General features: G+C 46.4%; 1 protein-coding gene across 2 annotated transcripts in view; it reads left to right on the top strand.

The window, feature by feature from the left end:
- Positions 1 to 15,599, top strand: part of ERICH1 (glutamate rich 1) — a 59,653-nt gene that overhangs the window by 27,771 nt on the left and 16,283 nt on the right. For both annotated transcript variants that reach the window (XM_024760012.1, XM_024760011.1), the window contains exons 4-5: positions 11,853 to 12,329; positions 14,924 to 15,118. In XM_024760012.1, coding sequence (XP_024615780.1) covers positions 11,853 to 12,329; positions 14,924 to 15,118 — 672 coding nt within the window. The remainder of the gene's footprint in view (positions 1 to 11,852; positions 12,330 to 14,923; positions 15,119 to 15,599) is intronic.

Raw genomic sequence — 15,599 nt, forward strand, 5'->3', positions numbered from 1 at the left:
TTTTTTTTTTTTTTTCCGTACGCAGGCCTCTCACTGTTGCGGCCTCTCCCGTTGCGGAGCACAGGCTCCGGATGCGCAGGCTCAGCAGCCGTGGCTCACGGGCCCAGCCGCTCCGCGACACGTGGGATTTTCCCGGACCGGGGCACGAACCCCTGTCCCCTGCATCGGCAGGTGGACTCTCAACCACTGCACCACCAGGGAAGCCCCTTTATATTTTTATATGAAATGTTTGACCCATCTGGGATATATTTTGTTAGAACAAGGTGTACATTCATTTTTTTTAAAATAGATTTTCCTTTTTAAATCCTGCACTTTTTCTTCAGTTGCCTGTTACTTTTCCTTGTTGGTTTCGAAGCCATGTATGTGATGGACCACGTTCCACATCCACAGCTCTCTTCCCGGCTTCTGCTCACCCATCTTCCCTGACCTGCATTCCTCAGCGGCTGCCCCGCTGGCTCATGGGCTGGATGGGCCTTCACCATGGGGGTTTCCTCGTGCCTCTTTGCAGGCCTTTGGGTAGATGCAGCGTCCATCCCTGTCAGCAGGACGGCTGGGGATCCCTGCCCTCATCTGCACCTTCCCTGGGGCCACATGGGCATTGCAGAGCTGCGCGGAGCTGAAGGGCCATTCCAGGAGTCATGGGGCGCCCACGGAGGGGGCACTGCACCTGGGTCGGAGAAACCCGACCCATCTGGTTTCTTTCTTCTTTTTCCAGAAGAGCTTCTTAGTCGTGAATGAGTGATTCCCACGTTTACCGATCTGTACATCGATCCGTTATTAATGTCTTATATAACTATTTACATTTCTTTGTGACCTTTTCCAGTATTGATCTCTGGATTTCATGATGGCACCACTGTTTGGTTTTGTTTTTTTTTTTTGGCTATCATAACATACTTTATGAACTTTTTGCAGACAGCCAAGTTTGATGAGGGCTGAGACTCTGTAATTAGGTCATCTCCGCGTTTCAGGAGCCACCTCCACAGAGTTCCCCGACCTGCATGTGCTGGGTTCCCCTGGTAAACGTCACCACCAGGAGGGCTCCCACGCCCTAGAAAGTGAACACCTGGGCAGAGTCTGGAATGCACGGCTTTCTTCTCCTTCCGCTGCCACAGCCCCACGCCACCTGTGAGGGTGCCCGGCCTCCTCCACACTCTGCCCTTTGCTCCTTCAGCTGCCCCTCCGAGAGGGCACAGTTAGGCCAGAATTCATTCCTTGAAGTCACTTCCTCCCATCCCCGTCCCCGTCCCCGTCCCAGGGCCTCCAGGGCTGTGGGCTCGAGACTCAGCACCATCTCAGGGTGCTCTGACCCAGGTGCCACCCTGGACCTGAGAATACTGGCCGGCTCCACAGTCCAGGGATGCACTGCGGGCTGGTCCCGCTGCACTGTCAGAGCTGTGTGTCATCTCTTCCCAATGTCCTTGTTCTCCTTGTGAGAACACAGGGGAAGCCTGGTCAGACGCCTGGTCACTTCCCTCGCTGCCGGCTGGTCGTCTGCTTTCCTCTTCCCTGGGCTGCGTCCCTGCAACAAAGTACACTCAACACCTGAAGCATTTGATAATTGCACACACCTGGAACTACTTCCTCTCTTTGTGCCTTTTCCAGAATTTATGTCTGTATTGAAGATACCTGCCTTTTTATAACTGAGTATAACATATCTATGATGCTATACGTTACTTTAGTTGTTGTAACAGTTATGTTCATTGCTTGCTGGGTGCCAGCAATCTGGCATCTGTTTTTGGATCTGTGGTTTCAGTGACTGAGAGGTGCCCCTGTCCCTCCGGGTGTCTTTCTTTCTTTTTTTTTTTTGCGATACGCAGGCCTCTCACTGCTGTGGCCTCTCCCGTTGCGGAGCACAGCCTCCGGACGCGCAGGCTCAGCGGCCATGGCTCACGGGCCCAGCCGCTCCGCGGCATGTGGGATCTTCCTGGACCGGGGCACGAACCCGTGTGCCCTGCATCGGCAGGCGGACTCTCAACCACTGCGCCACCAGGGAAGCCCTTCCAGGTGTCTTTCTTACACACTCCCCACGACTTGCTGTCTGGGCTGTTTCCCTGTTTTTCCTTGCTGGGATCTTGTTTTGGATCTTCCTCTGCAGATGTCTTCCTTTTCCAGATTTCCTATGAAATCTGACTTGCCTTTGGTTTTAATTCCTTCACTAAGGTCTGTGGCACAATTCCCCGGTGCGTCACCATCACCGCGGTGTCTCACTCTCAGGGTCCTCGGGGCCCCGCCTCTTCGGTGACTTTCTCGCTTACAGCTGCCCGCTCCAATGCTGTTTATAATGGGAAGCGAGACCCCCCGTCTGTCTGGCTCTCATCAGAGGGTGCAGTGGGGCACTGGCGGGGCGGGGAGGCAGTTTGGGACACTGAGCCCCTCTGCCTGGTGCCTCTGCCTCTGTCAGGGCTCATTCAGGCTCGTCGCCTCGCTCTGGATCTCCTCCTGTGACCTCTGCCCCTGCCTGCTGAAGTAGCCCAGGGGTTCCTGTCTGCTCCTTCCATTCATGTTCTTGCGAGTCGGTCCTGCTGGGGCCCAGCTCTGTGCTGGTCGGTGCGTGGGCTCCCGTTCACTGACCTCACACACGTCGCCTGTGTCCGTCTAAGACCTGCCACACTTGCTGTCACCCCCTTTGTTGATCTGCTCCCCCCTCCAGCCAGCCGGGCGGGATCGGGTCGGGTAAGGCTCCGGCTTCCTTCTAGCCTCTGCCCCCTGCTCGGTCCCTCTAGTGTGGGGACCTCTCCTCCACCCACATCCTTCCCTCTGCATGTCCTCTCTTGGCCTCCTTTACCCCGCCCCCCACCACGACACAGAAGTGCCCCCTCCCTTTGCCTTCCATCCAGTATCTGGTTATTTCTGTAACTTACTTGCTTTTGCATCCTCACCTCCAGCCCCTGGGGGATGGAGCTCCGACTTGGCAGGTGGCAGAGTGAGAGTGAAGGGCCCTGGGTTTGCAGCCCCACTGTTGACTGTGGGTGCTGTCTTCCTTACTTCCCTGAGCCTCAGTTTCCTTGGCCACCTGATAGGGTAATAATCCTGCACTAGCACACCACACACTTGCTGTGCCAATTAGATTGGGTTTGTGCAAAGCTTGTGCAAACATGAGCGCTGCCAGCTCTTAATTCCCTGAGGCACTGGCACCTGCTGGTGTTAAGTCTTCAGTCAATATTTGATGAACCAAGTTGTGTAATTATTTATAAAAACAGCCTGCAAATAAGGAGCAGTCCTCTCTCCTCGTATAATCACTCGTATAATCACAAGTGGTTGACTGTATTGACATGGTTTTTGTGTTCAGATCAAGCTGCAAAGTCATTAAAATCAAGTCATTTTGATGGAAAGCTATTATGATTAGTATTCTAATAGCAAGCTCTGGTTGAAATAGTTATTAACTTCATGTTAACTTTTGGAAGCATGAGCTAAATGCACAGTTCTAATGTGGCTTGGTTGTGAGTCAACCATCCTTTCAATGAGTTTTGACAGCTTTAGGCCGCAGTTCTAAGGCAGATCCATCTTCAGATCTCACTGGCTCTGTTTGGGCTGAAGAAACCCTGATGCGTGATTTCTCTGAGCTTCCCAGGTGCAGAGCACAGCAGGCACGCTAGCTTGTTTGACTAATAAGGCGCAGTTTTCACCAGAGGCCACCGGAGTCAAGGTAGAGTCCTAAGCAGGCTCTCAGCAGAGATTCTCTGACTGGTGCCATGTTCCATACACATACTCTCTCAAGGGCACAGTAAAGCCAGACTCAGAGTTAGCAGGCTTTCATTCTTGTCCCGGTGATTTATTGAAATGAGACTTAAGACATGTAATTGTGTGAAAGCCTTTCCTTTCTCACAGGTTACTTGGGGGCATCTGAGGGACAGTAGAGGTGGTGTCATTCTGAACCACTCTTTTCTCTCAGTGAGTCGAGAACCCTCACTTAGACCAGCTGCCTCTGCCATGCACTGTCAACAATGTGACATAAAAGGCTAGACACAGAAGAGAGTTCATGCGTTCTTAGAGCACCTAAAAAGGCCTAGATTGTTTCTAGAAGACTAGAACTATTTTGTACGCTCATGTTTTTGTTTCTTTGGCATCTTATTGGCACACACACCTGATACGCTGGATTCCTCTCAGTCACAGTGGAGTGAGCTTGCATAGCTTTAGATGTATGATTGACCAAGGACTATGTGGGTCAGAATATTAATTTTGAAATAATTTACCAGTGGAGTCTGCACAGCTCTTTAACCTGTCTTTATAAAATAAGAAAACCCACATTTGTTCGGATTGCCATTTATTTTCTTAAAGTATTTACTTAATTTCCAAACCATTGTTGGCACATATTCATAAGAAACTTGGATTAGAGAAATATTTAGATCTTGGTAAACCCGTACACCACCTTAGCTTATTGTTAAGCGAATGCATTACAATAATAGAACAGATTATGAATACTTCTTTGGATATTGATTAATATTTCTTCAACTAATAAAATTTATTGATTAATATTTCTTCAACTAATAGACATTCCATAAAGAGATACTGAGAAAAGAAGGTGGGAAATTATTTAAGATGAAGATGTCCACTCTTGGCACTTTATTCAGCGTAGTATTGGAAGTCCTAGCCAGAGCAATTAGGCAAGAAAAAGAAATAAAAGGCCTCTAAATTAGGAAGGAAGAAGTAAAACTGAGTCTATTTGCAGATGACATGGTTTTATATATTAAAAACTCTAAACACTCCACCAAAAAAAAAAAACCTGTTAGAATGAACAAATGAATTCAGTCAAGTTGCAGGGTATAAAATCAGTTTACAAAGATCAGTTTCATTTCTTTACACTAACAATGAACTATCAGAAATTAGGAAAACAGCCCAATTTACAATTGCATCAAAAAGAATAAAATTCCTAGGTAGGAATAAATTCAATGGAGGTGAAAGATCTATACATGAAAACTATAAGACATTGATGAAGGAAATTGACAATGACAAATGTAAATAAATGGAAAGATATTTCATGCTCGTAGATTGGAAGAATTAACTATTGTTAAAATGTCCATACTACCCAAAGCAATCTACAGATTCAGTGCAATCCCTATCAAAATTCCAAGGGAATTTCTCACAGAAATGGAACAAATAATCTTAAAATTTGTATGGAACCACAAAAGACCCTGAATAGCCAAAGCAATCTTGAGAAAGAAGAACAAAGCTAGAGGTAACATGCTTTCTGACCTCAAACTATATTACAAAGCTGCAGTAATCAGAACAGTGTGATATTGGCATAAAAACATACACATAGACCAATGGAACAGAATAGAGAGCCCAGAAATAAACCCACACATATATGGTCAATTAATTTACAACAAAGGAGCCAAGACTGTACAATGGGGAAAGGACAGTTTCTTCAATAAATGGTGTTGGGAAAACTGGACAGCCACATGCAAAAGGATGAAACTAGAACCCTGTCTTGCACCATACACAAAAACTAACTCAAAATAAGTTTAAGACCTGAATGTAAGAACTGAAACCATAAAACTCCTAGAAGAAAACATAAGTGGTAAGCTCCTTGACATCAGTCTTGGCAGTGACTTTTAGGATGTGACACCATCTGTATCCTAAAATAATGAGGTAGCATAAGAATCTTGCGAATTCTGAATGTAAATTCCATTGCATTTTCACAGCCAGTCAGATTCTTAATCTCAAGGTAATCAGAGCCAAACAGGAGACTACTTGCAACAAAAGCATCCGGTGTGAAGTAGCAATTGGTCATGGTAGAGCCAGAGTGATGGATCTCCTCTGTGTCCAGAGGCTGACCTTGTGAAGGTGACCTTACACCCTGCTCCCTGCTTTGTCCTGGGCCATAGAAGCCATTGGCTGCGTGTGAGACTTGGATTAACTCATTGACAGCCCAAGGAACTCCCTGTTAGTAAAAAGTCAAGAGACCCAGACTTCCTACCTAAGTTCACCCTAATCTATCTGACTGGGAGAGAGAAAGCCTGACTATGAGAGTCCTTTCTGGTTGTATGAATACCGAGGAGTAACTCTGATGATCAGCAGATTTAAACGCACCACGTGTAGCCATACTTCAGTCTCCAAAGGACAGTTGATTCATATTTGTGGGAACGATAAATAAGCAGCTTTTGCTCTTGACTTCCAGAGCACATGGGTTCTGTCCCCTGATTGCACCGTCTCTTTCTGCACCGTGGCTGGATCTGATATAACGAGCTATTTGTTTGAACCTTGTGTGTCAGACATTGGAGGAACAACCGTGATGACAACACAACCCTTACTGCTGTAGAGCTTAGAGGTTAGGGAGTGGAATAAAGTCAGTAACAGACTTTGTCATTCAGTACTAAGTGTTATTAGCGATAGAGACCAAGCGCCATAGGAGCACAGCGGATGGAGAAGCTAACCTTGGGAAGTCTTATAAAGCACTTGAGATTTGAACTGGTAAGAAAAGGTTGGCTCATAAACAAGAGGAACGATTTAATTTTAGACAGAGAATGAAAAATCATGAAAAGGTCTGGTATGTTTGGGGTAGAAAATGTTATAAAGGGTCAAATTTGTCATTTTTCCATATCTTTATAAATTATGTTACATTACTTGGAGTTCTGCATGTAACCCAGCCAAACAGCTACGTTCTTTTTAAAAGCAACTGACAAGGGATTAATCTCCAAAATATACAAGTAGCTCATGCAGCTCAATATCAGAAAAACAAACAACCCAATCCAAAAATGGGCAGAAGACCTAAATAGACATTTCTCCAAAGAAGATATGCAGATTGCCAACAAACACATGAAAGGATGTTCAACATCACTAATCATTAGAGAAATGCAAATCAAAACTACAATGAGGTATCACCTCACACCAGTTAGAATGGGCATCATCAGAAAATCTACAAACAACAAATGCTGGAGAGGGCGTGGAGAAAAGGGAACCCTCTTGCACTGTTGGTGGGAATGTAAATTGACACAGCCACTATGGAGAACAGTATGGAGGTTCCTTAAAAAACTAAAAACAGAACTACACATACAACCCAGCAATCCCACTCCTGGGCATATACCCTGAGAAAACCATAATTCAAAAAGAGTCATGTACCACAATGTTCATTGCAGCTCTATATACTATAGCCTGGACATGGAAGCAACCTAAGTGTCCATCGACAGATTAATGGATAAAGAAGATGTGGCACATATATACAATGGATTATTACTCAGCCATAAAAAGAAATGAAATTGAGTTATTTGTAGTGAGGATGGACATAGAGTCTGTCATACGGAGTGAAGCAAGTCAGAAAGAGAAAAACAAATACCGTATGCTAACACATATATGTGGAATCTAAAAAAATAAAATGGTTTTGATGAACCTAGGGGCAGGACAGGAATAAAGGCGCAGACGTAGAGAATGGACTTGAGGACATGGGGAGGGGGAAGGGGAAGCTGGGACGAAGTGAGAGAGTGGCATGGACATATATACACTACCAAATGTAAAATAGATAGCTAGTGGGAAGCAGCCGCATAGCACAGGGAGATCAGCTCGGTGCTTTGTGTCCACCTAGAAGGGTGGGATAGGGAGGGTGGGAGGGAGACGCAAGAGGGAAGAGATATGGGAATATATGTATACATATAGCTGATTCACTTTGTTATACAACAGAAACTAACACAACATTGTAAAGCAATTATACTCCCATAAAGATGTTAAAAAAAATTATGTTCAATTATGTGTAGTCATTGCCCAGTGATCTATAGGTTATGCTGGAAATGTTAGAAGAAAATTAACAGATCTTTGTATCGATTGTAATGCCTACATATCATATCTAGGTATTAACATGCATTACTGTTTTTCAAAAGAAATATTGAACCGTGTCTGTGTGAGTTAACTGGATATTCTCCATGCTAAGTCGCATCAAGATGTTGTACTTAGGAAACAGACATGAAGATGTCTCCTTTGGGGAAAAGGCCTCTAAGCACTGGCGGCCGAGGTAGATGTGAGCCCATGTCGGGTAGCACACAATTAGGGTGGTGAAGTCCTCCTGCAGTAACCACTGTCCCTCATCTGTGAGAAAACGAGAGACTCAAGCAACAAATACGTAGCGTCGAAAGGACATTGAGTGATGAATATTTATTGAGATCAAGTAATTAGTCCTGTCAGTTACCATGAACAAGACGCGGAAAGAGCAGGGTGGCCGTGTGACCTCTGGCCCCGGGAGCCGGATGTCCCCAGCCATTGCCTCCTGCACGAGCCCGTGGTGAGCGTCTCGGACGGTGCCGTGCTGTCCAGAAGCAGAAGGACTCCCCCACCTCCGGGACCGTGAGCCCTGGGAGTGATGCAGGGGCATGAGCTGAGGTAGAGACTCGGGTGCCATGTCTGCTGACCCCAAGGCAGCATGGGTGCCCCTGCTTCGGCCTCTGCGGAGCCCTCGTTACGGGGAGGCCCAGGGACAGCGAGGCTCCCTGCTGCTCTGGGGCTGCAGTTCCAGTGTCCGGTGGGGTCCTTGGGGTTGGTGCTCTCTGCCAAGGTTGGCGCTCGCCAGCGTTACCTTGCGACCCTGGTTGCCATGCGGGTGAGCGTCCTCCTTGCCGCACTCGCGTCCTGCTTCTGTGTCTGCAGGCTCCCATGCAGCCTGTCCGTAGGGCCTGGGGGCCTTTTGGGCTTACAGTGGTGCCGTCTGTAGCTGGCGTCCCCGTGAGGTCTGACACTTTCCCTCCTCTTGTTGCACCGCCAGGGCCTCCGGCAGAGAAGCAGCAGGGTGAGGACTCCATGTGCAGTGTCCCTGCGGGATTTTCTCACCTTCTATCGCATTTCGCATTTCCCTTACATTTCTAGTTTGCTACACGTTTTCATGATTTGTTGGTGTTAATATTGACTGAATACTTTATATCACTACAATAAAACGGTTAATATTTTGTTTAGAAGTTTTGTATTGCTGTTTAGGAGAGGGGTTGGCCTGCAACCTTCCCATCTTTCAGTGTCCTCATCAGGTTTTGAAAGAACTGTGTTGTCCTCACAAAGCGTGTGGTCACCGTCACTGTGTCTGTTGTCCAGAAATGTTTTGTATGTTGGGCGTTTGTTTCTTCCTTAAATGTTCCTTAGAAGTCAGGTGAATCCACCTAGGCCTGAAGTTCTTTTGTGGGATTATTTTTAACTAAAGATTCAATTTTGTAATAGATATAGGACCATTAAGATTTTCCGTTTCTTCATGTGTCCAGTTTGGTGTGTTGTACTTTTCTCAGAATCCTCCGTTTCATACAAACTAGTGATTTATTTGCATAGGGTCGTTCACAGAGCCATCTTATTGGTCGTTTCGCGCCTACAGGATGTATGTTAACACACGCCTTCACCCCACGCTGGCCTTCAGGTGTCCTCTGCTCGTCCCGTCCAGTCTTGCACTGTTCGTCTGTTTTCTTTCTTCACAGTGTCAGTGCTGGTTGCTGTCTCTCTGTTGGGTTTTCTTTTCTCTTCCTTTATTTTGTGCTCCTCTGATTGTTATTTCTTTCCTTCTGCTTTCCTCAGGTATAAATTTCTGTTGTTTTTCCAGCTTCTTTCTTACTTATATGATTGATTTTTAGCCTTTTTTCTTTCCTGACATATTTAAGATTATAAATTCACCTTTAAGTAGAATTTAGTGACATCCCATGTTTTGAGCTGTCATAATTTCATCAAGTTTAAAATAATAATTTTTCCTTACTATGAAAGCAGTATCTGCTCAATGTCCTACAGTTGGAAATCAGAAAAATACAATGAAAAAAAAAAAACCCTACAGTCACAGCACCCAGAAACCACAGTTAACCCCACAGGTCTGGCATCTGGACCTTCAGTATCTCAGTGTGTATTAAGTTTTCCTCTTAAGTGTGCATACACACTTATATGAAAAAGTATGATACTCTTATGTTTTCCACCCTTTTTTGCCACCTCCTCCTTCTCAAATTCCTGTTTTATAGTCTTTTAGAGTAGCAGGCTGATAGCATAATCATCCTCACAGGGCAGCATTCGTGCTCTGCTCTCACCACTTGCAAAGAGAAATGAACCGGAGGATGACGTCAGTAATTGGCTCGGCTGGAAGGGCCTGGAGAACAGAGATATCGGGGAATAAATGAGAGCAGCTCTCCGGATGCCACTCTTGGTGGACAGTAAGGATGCCCCCAGACGACTGCACACTGGTCCCCAGATGGCTTTACTGTGACTTGATAAAGCATCCTATGGATGACTTTTTTTCCAAATCAGTAAAGGCAAGAATAGACCCCAATGAGGAGAAATGTAATTTTTTCTTTTTTTAAACTGAATCTGGAAAATTTTTTAAATTCCATAAGCAGTGGTCATTTTTCAAACATTAATATTTTACAAGACCAGCTCAAGGGCCAGCTATTCAGAGATACTCATGAATCAGGTGTCTGTCAGCGACACTAAGCAGGTCTCTAAAATCAGTTAACATCAACTTTCAAATGAAATAGGAAAATGCTGTGTTCAATCATCCACTGGTGATTGAGAAGAGAGAGAAAATGTACCAAGTATGGGACTGTATGACAGTGTCACGTCGTGATTTTATGAGTAATTTGGGCTTCATGCCAAGTTGCAGGCAGCACCGGGTCTCCTGGTTGTCACGTGTATCAAGAGAAAACTGAGGACTCTCATTCCAGAGTCAGGGGAGGACGCTCCCTGTATCCAGAGGCAGTGTCTGGTTTGATGATGACACGAAGCTGCAGGGGAGGGGGCCTTCCATGTCACACAGGCCGGGGGGGCCGGTGGACGCTTGTTTAAATGCGCAGGTGGGAGTTTGGCTGCATAAATAGACTCAGAGCCCAGAACAAGAGAAGAAGCCACCTCCACGGATCAGAGGGTGTGACCAGCGGGTTCCGAGTCTCAGGCCCCTCATCACAGGAAACACAGCGCAAGGACCACGCGGCACCTTCTGTCTGACGTCAGCGGCAGATCAAAGCCTTAGAGTGCAAATTACAGGGAGAGGGATCTTCATTCCACGTAGTGACGCACAGTGTCCCAGAAGTCTCACGCGTGGTGTTTGATTTCTCACCATAACCTGTGGTGGGCCTAAGGCGAACCTGTGAGAAGTGAGGGTTGTTGAGAAGAAGCATCTGAGCGTTGATGGCAGCACCGCCGTCCTTGGTTGGCTGGGACGGAGCAGGTGGGCGCGTGTGGGCAGCAGCGGGTGTGCTGGGCGTGCGCCGGGCATGTGCTGAGCATGTGATGGGCATGCACTGCCACGAGGGTGCGGGGATGGGGTGGACGGGGCAGGATTAGCATGTGGGTCGTCCCTCTCAGGCCCCACGTCCACCGCAGGCCTTACCACCCCACGTCCACTCCAGACCTTGTCTGTTGCGTGGCAGTGACTGCCACATCTCGACCATGTCACTTACCTGCCGAGAGCCCAGACTTCATCTTCGTTCATATGGGACCCATTGCTGATTTGGATGGGCAGGTCGTCACTGCTTGCTTCTCATCCTCACACACAAGTAACTCTTTAGAAGGTGCTAAAGGACACTTTAAAAAACATGAGAATTCATGTTTCTCTCCCCAAGACCACAGGCATGAAATTTTACTCTCGCTCAAACTGCAACAACTCTTACATCCTTAAAATCATACCATATGTCATGATTGTAACAATGTTGAATAAATACACATACACACACACACGTGTACACGTACATACACCTTTTTTGGAAGAACAAGTAGGTTATTAATTTACTTCATGGTAAATCCCAGTATCCTCAACAGTGTACTTTGTTGGTATAAAGTTAAGAATCACTGAAGTAAATATTTTAAATTCCTTTTCTACTAAAATTACAAGATCCTAATGGAAAATTTATCTAGCCTAGTAAGTTTGTTATGGTTCCATTTTACAGAAAATTGTTATGTTTGAATTTTTGTTTTTATAGATCAGGATCTTCAGGCTCAACCAAAGAGAAGAAGAATTAGAAAGCATAATTCAAAGAAAAAATTTAAAAATCCCAGTAACATTCCTGTAGAACAAGCAGAATTAGAGAAACAGCAGAGTATTTTGCAAGAAAAATTGCAGCCACACAGCCACAGCCACACAGATGGCCCCACAATAAGCAAAAATAAAAAAAGGAAACTGAAAAAGAAACAGCAAATTAAAAGGAAGAAAGCAGCTGGCTTACTAACAGGAGTCTCTGGCGTCAACTTCATGTACCAGCCTGAGGAGACCAGCAGTGAGCAGGGCGACGTGAGAGTGAGTGATGGAGAGGACGGCGCAGACGGGGAGGGAGGGGGCCCGGATGCCGAGGAGGAAGGAGCCACAGACGCCGGGAAGGAAGACGTTAAAAGTACCAATGAAAAGGCAGATGGTATCCTGAACTTTCTGAAGTCAACACAAGAAATTTATTTTTATGATGGTATGTTTTTTCCTGTTGTTCTTTTGAATAATGGCATCTACTTCTTTGGAAAATTAAGCAAATGTAAAATACTTAAATGTTTAAAATACAAAACATTAAAAATATTCAGTATTCAAAATAAGTCGTTAGTTTTGAGGCAAAAATCCAAATATTTAAATTCATCCCACCAAAGATCTGGGCTGGCCCCTGCTCTAGGCTCACCAGGGGAAACAGCCAGCCCATTAGAGGTGTGGGTCCGAACGAGGGTGGGCTCATCATCCTCATTTCTCTAAGATCCAACTTCAGAATATGGTGCTATTCTCAGCTCTATGTCTAAAGAAAAGATAAATCCAGGTTGGAGACTTCGATGAATTCTTGCTCATTTTCATCGGCTAGTAGAGAAGTGAAGGAAGCACAGCTCTCTCTCTCTCTCGGACACACGTTGATTTGCTTCCCCAATGTGTGGCTTAGTGATTTGAGATTTTTCAGTAAGCATATTGGACCACTGTTTGTACTGATATAGGAGCTGAGGTTTATCCTGGGATTTATTCTGATGGGTGATAATCCCTCACCTTTGTGTGGAGCCTAACAGACAGCAGCCCTGAGGGTCAGGAAGAAGCAGGTGCTGGCTCGGTGCCAAGAACAGAAGTGCTGGGATAACTGCCACCGTTCTGATCCGTCCCTGGGAGATTCAGGGGATGTGGTGGGCTTAGTGCATCGAACCTCCAGCATGACCAAGATGGAGAAATACTGCCTATGTGATAACTGGAGGGGTAAGGGATGGACTTAAACAGTGATGCGAAAACACCATGATTAACGGGTCCATTTTAACCAAGATTGACCCTTTTCCTCTTTTGCTTGTTTATCCACATTTTGTGTTAAGTTGAAAACACCCTTAACGAATAGCCACATGAGACTAATAGGAGGACGTGGCGGAGACACTGCAGAACAGAAGTAGGCTTCAGAGAGATCTCAGTAGATTATCCATTCTCTGCGTGAGGGAGTAGCTTGTGGCAGACAACCCTCCTGCCAAGGAGGACTGAAGTTTAAAGTGTACTTGGAGTTTTAAGAGCTGCTGAGGAAAAGCGCTTGTGACAAATCCCAGAGGAGGTGAACCACAGGCTGGGTGAGCCAGAATGCTGCTGCCCTCCTTCCCTCAAGGTGTCTGCCAGTTTGGACAGGGGCTTGAGCAAGGGTCCAGGGGAAGGGGCAGTGCAGCCTGGAGAGCAGGCAAACCAGCAGAGCCCCAGTGGTCTCACAGGTCTGGGGGGGAAAGTGGAGGGCCCAGGGTCGGCCAGCTCTGTAAGAAAGGAGGGTCAGAGACCAGAGCAAAGCTCTGCTTGTCCCCCCTCAAAACCTTGGCCAAGCCCTGAACTGTGGGATAGGAGGAGGGCAACCAGGCAGACCTCTTCCACATGGCAGGGCGGCCTTTGTGGCGTCCTGAGGGACCAAGCAGGCAGGGCTAACCTGACCCTCCAGCGCAGCACGCAGGCCACGTGCTCAGGTGCAGGTGGACAACTGCCGGCCAGACGTGCAGCCACCCTGTGGTCAGTTCAGTCGCCTGCCCCTTCTCTGTCTGCCGGGCAGAGGCAAGGGGGGACCCTCTCTGGAGGAAAATGTCGTTAGCCAAGACCCTGCGATTTTCATGTTCATTCAAAGGAGTGTGTCAGACACAGCAAGAGACCGGACCATACGACCGAAACCATGAGGAAAAGAGCAGCAGAAAGAGGCCACGGGGTGGAGACGCTGATGTTACCAGACAAGGGACTTAAAATAGCTATGATCTAGATGTCCAAGAAGTAGGGAGAAGGTGGAGAAAAAAGGTGAAAAGTGGAGACTTTCACCAGATAATTTGAATCTATTAGGATAATCAAACGGAAATTCTAGACCTGAGAAATATAATAACAAATTAAGGACTCAAAGACGAGTTCAGACAGCAGATTAGATTCAGCATAAAAGAGAATTAGTAACTGCAAGGCAGGCTGAAGGAAGTATCCAGAGCGAAGGAGGGAGAGGAAAGGATGGAAAACACAGAAGGAGCATAACAGCCACATGGGCCCGAAGGAGCCTCAGCCATGGGACTGGGGCACAAGGGACGTGTAAGAAGTGGCAGCTGGGAGTTTTTCAAAGTTGACAAAGACCATGAAGTCACAGATTCTAGGCATCCTGTGAACACCAACCAGGATAGTGCAGGAATGGCCTCAGCATGACGTAGGCCTGCCGCTGGCCAGCAGTGGGGACCGCGCTGTGCTCATGGGGCAGCCTCCTTGGCTTCCTTGAAGCATCCCAACTGCCCAGCAGCTTCATGCTGTTTGTAGATGCCTGACACCATCAGAGGGCTTGGTTTCGTGTGTTTCCCCTGCTCCGTGCGTGGATTCCGGTACATGGAACACTCAGAGCTGCTTTACGAGATCGGTGCCCGTAACACACCACCTTTCCACCGTGGTTCAACAGTTGTATTTTGTGGTTTGCTTCTCAAAGTTCTGTTCTGATTGTCTCTCAAACACATCGTTCTAAATAGAGATATACGTTTGAGGCTTTCTTTAGGAGGTGAGAGCTTATCTTCAGTTTGTAAGAGTAAAAATGCATTTCTAAGTGACCCTGTCTTTGTTTAGGTGTCTCCAAGGATTCGGACTCGGCTGTCTTCATGGAGACCAGTGGAGAGCTCTTTAAATATCTTGAAACTCACAGCATGCCCTCCTCAGATGTGTTCATTCTGGATCACATGAAAACGCTGTTACTTTTGCAAGATACTGAAAGACTGAAGAGTGCCCTGGAAGTGTTCCCAGAACATTGCAGGATGCCACCCGGTATGTACGGTGCACTTTGTTCGTTGTGCTGCTTTAGACACTCGTCTAGGGTTTGCCTCTGAGAAACTTACTCTCTAGCAAAGCAGTCCTGAGTCAGAAAATACAGGGATGCACATATGGCTTGAGGACTAGATTCCCACAGAGGAATATGCTTCTTGCGTCTCTCTTGCTATAAAAGTATCTCTCATGATATATGCAGATATGCGTGTGCGATCTAATTCTCCAGACTCGTGAGCTCCACTCTTAGGACCAAATCCTTATTAGTTTAAATGGAAGTGGAAGAGTTCGTTTCTTTTTCCCTTTTCCTTTTCCTCTGCTAGATTTGGAGAAGGTACATTTTTTCTGTCCTCCAAATGTCTTGGTCTGCCTTCCTGGCCCCTACAGTAAAAAGGGAGTTGAACTATAAGATGATTTCTCTTTTGTTACTTCCTCAACCTTTGTTGGGTGCCCATTTCACGCAAACTGTAGAGTGCTGGGCCGA

Source organism: Neophocaena asiaeorientalis, unplaced genomic scaffold (genome assembly GCF_003031525.2).
Source record: "Neophocaena asiaeorientalis asiaeorientalis breed wild unplaced genomic scaffold, Neophocaena_asiaeorientalis_V1.1 scaffold521, whole genome shotgun sequence".
Classification (NCBI taxonomy): domain Eukaryota; kingdom Metazoa; phylum Chordata; class Mammalia; order Artiodactyla; family Phocoenidae; genus Neophocaena; species Neophocaena asiaeorientalis.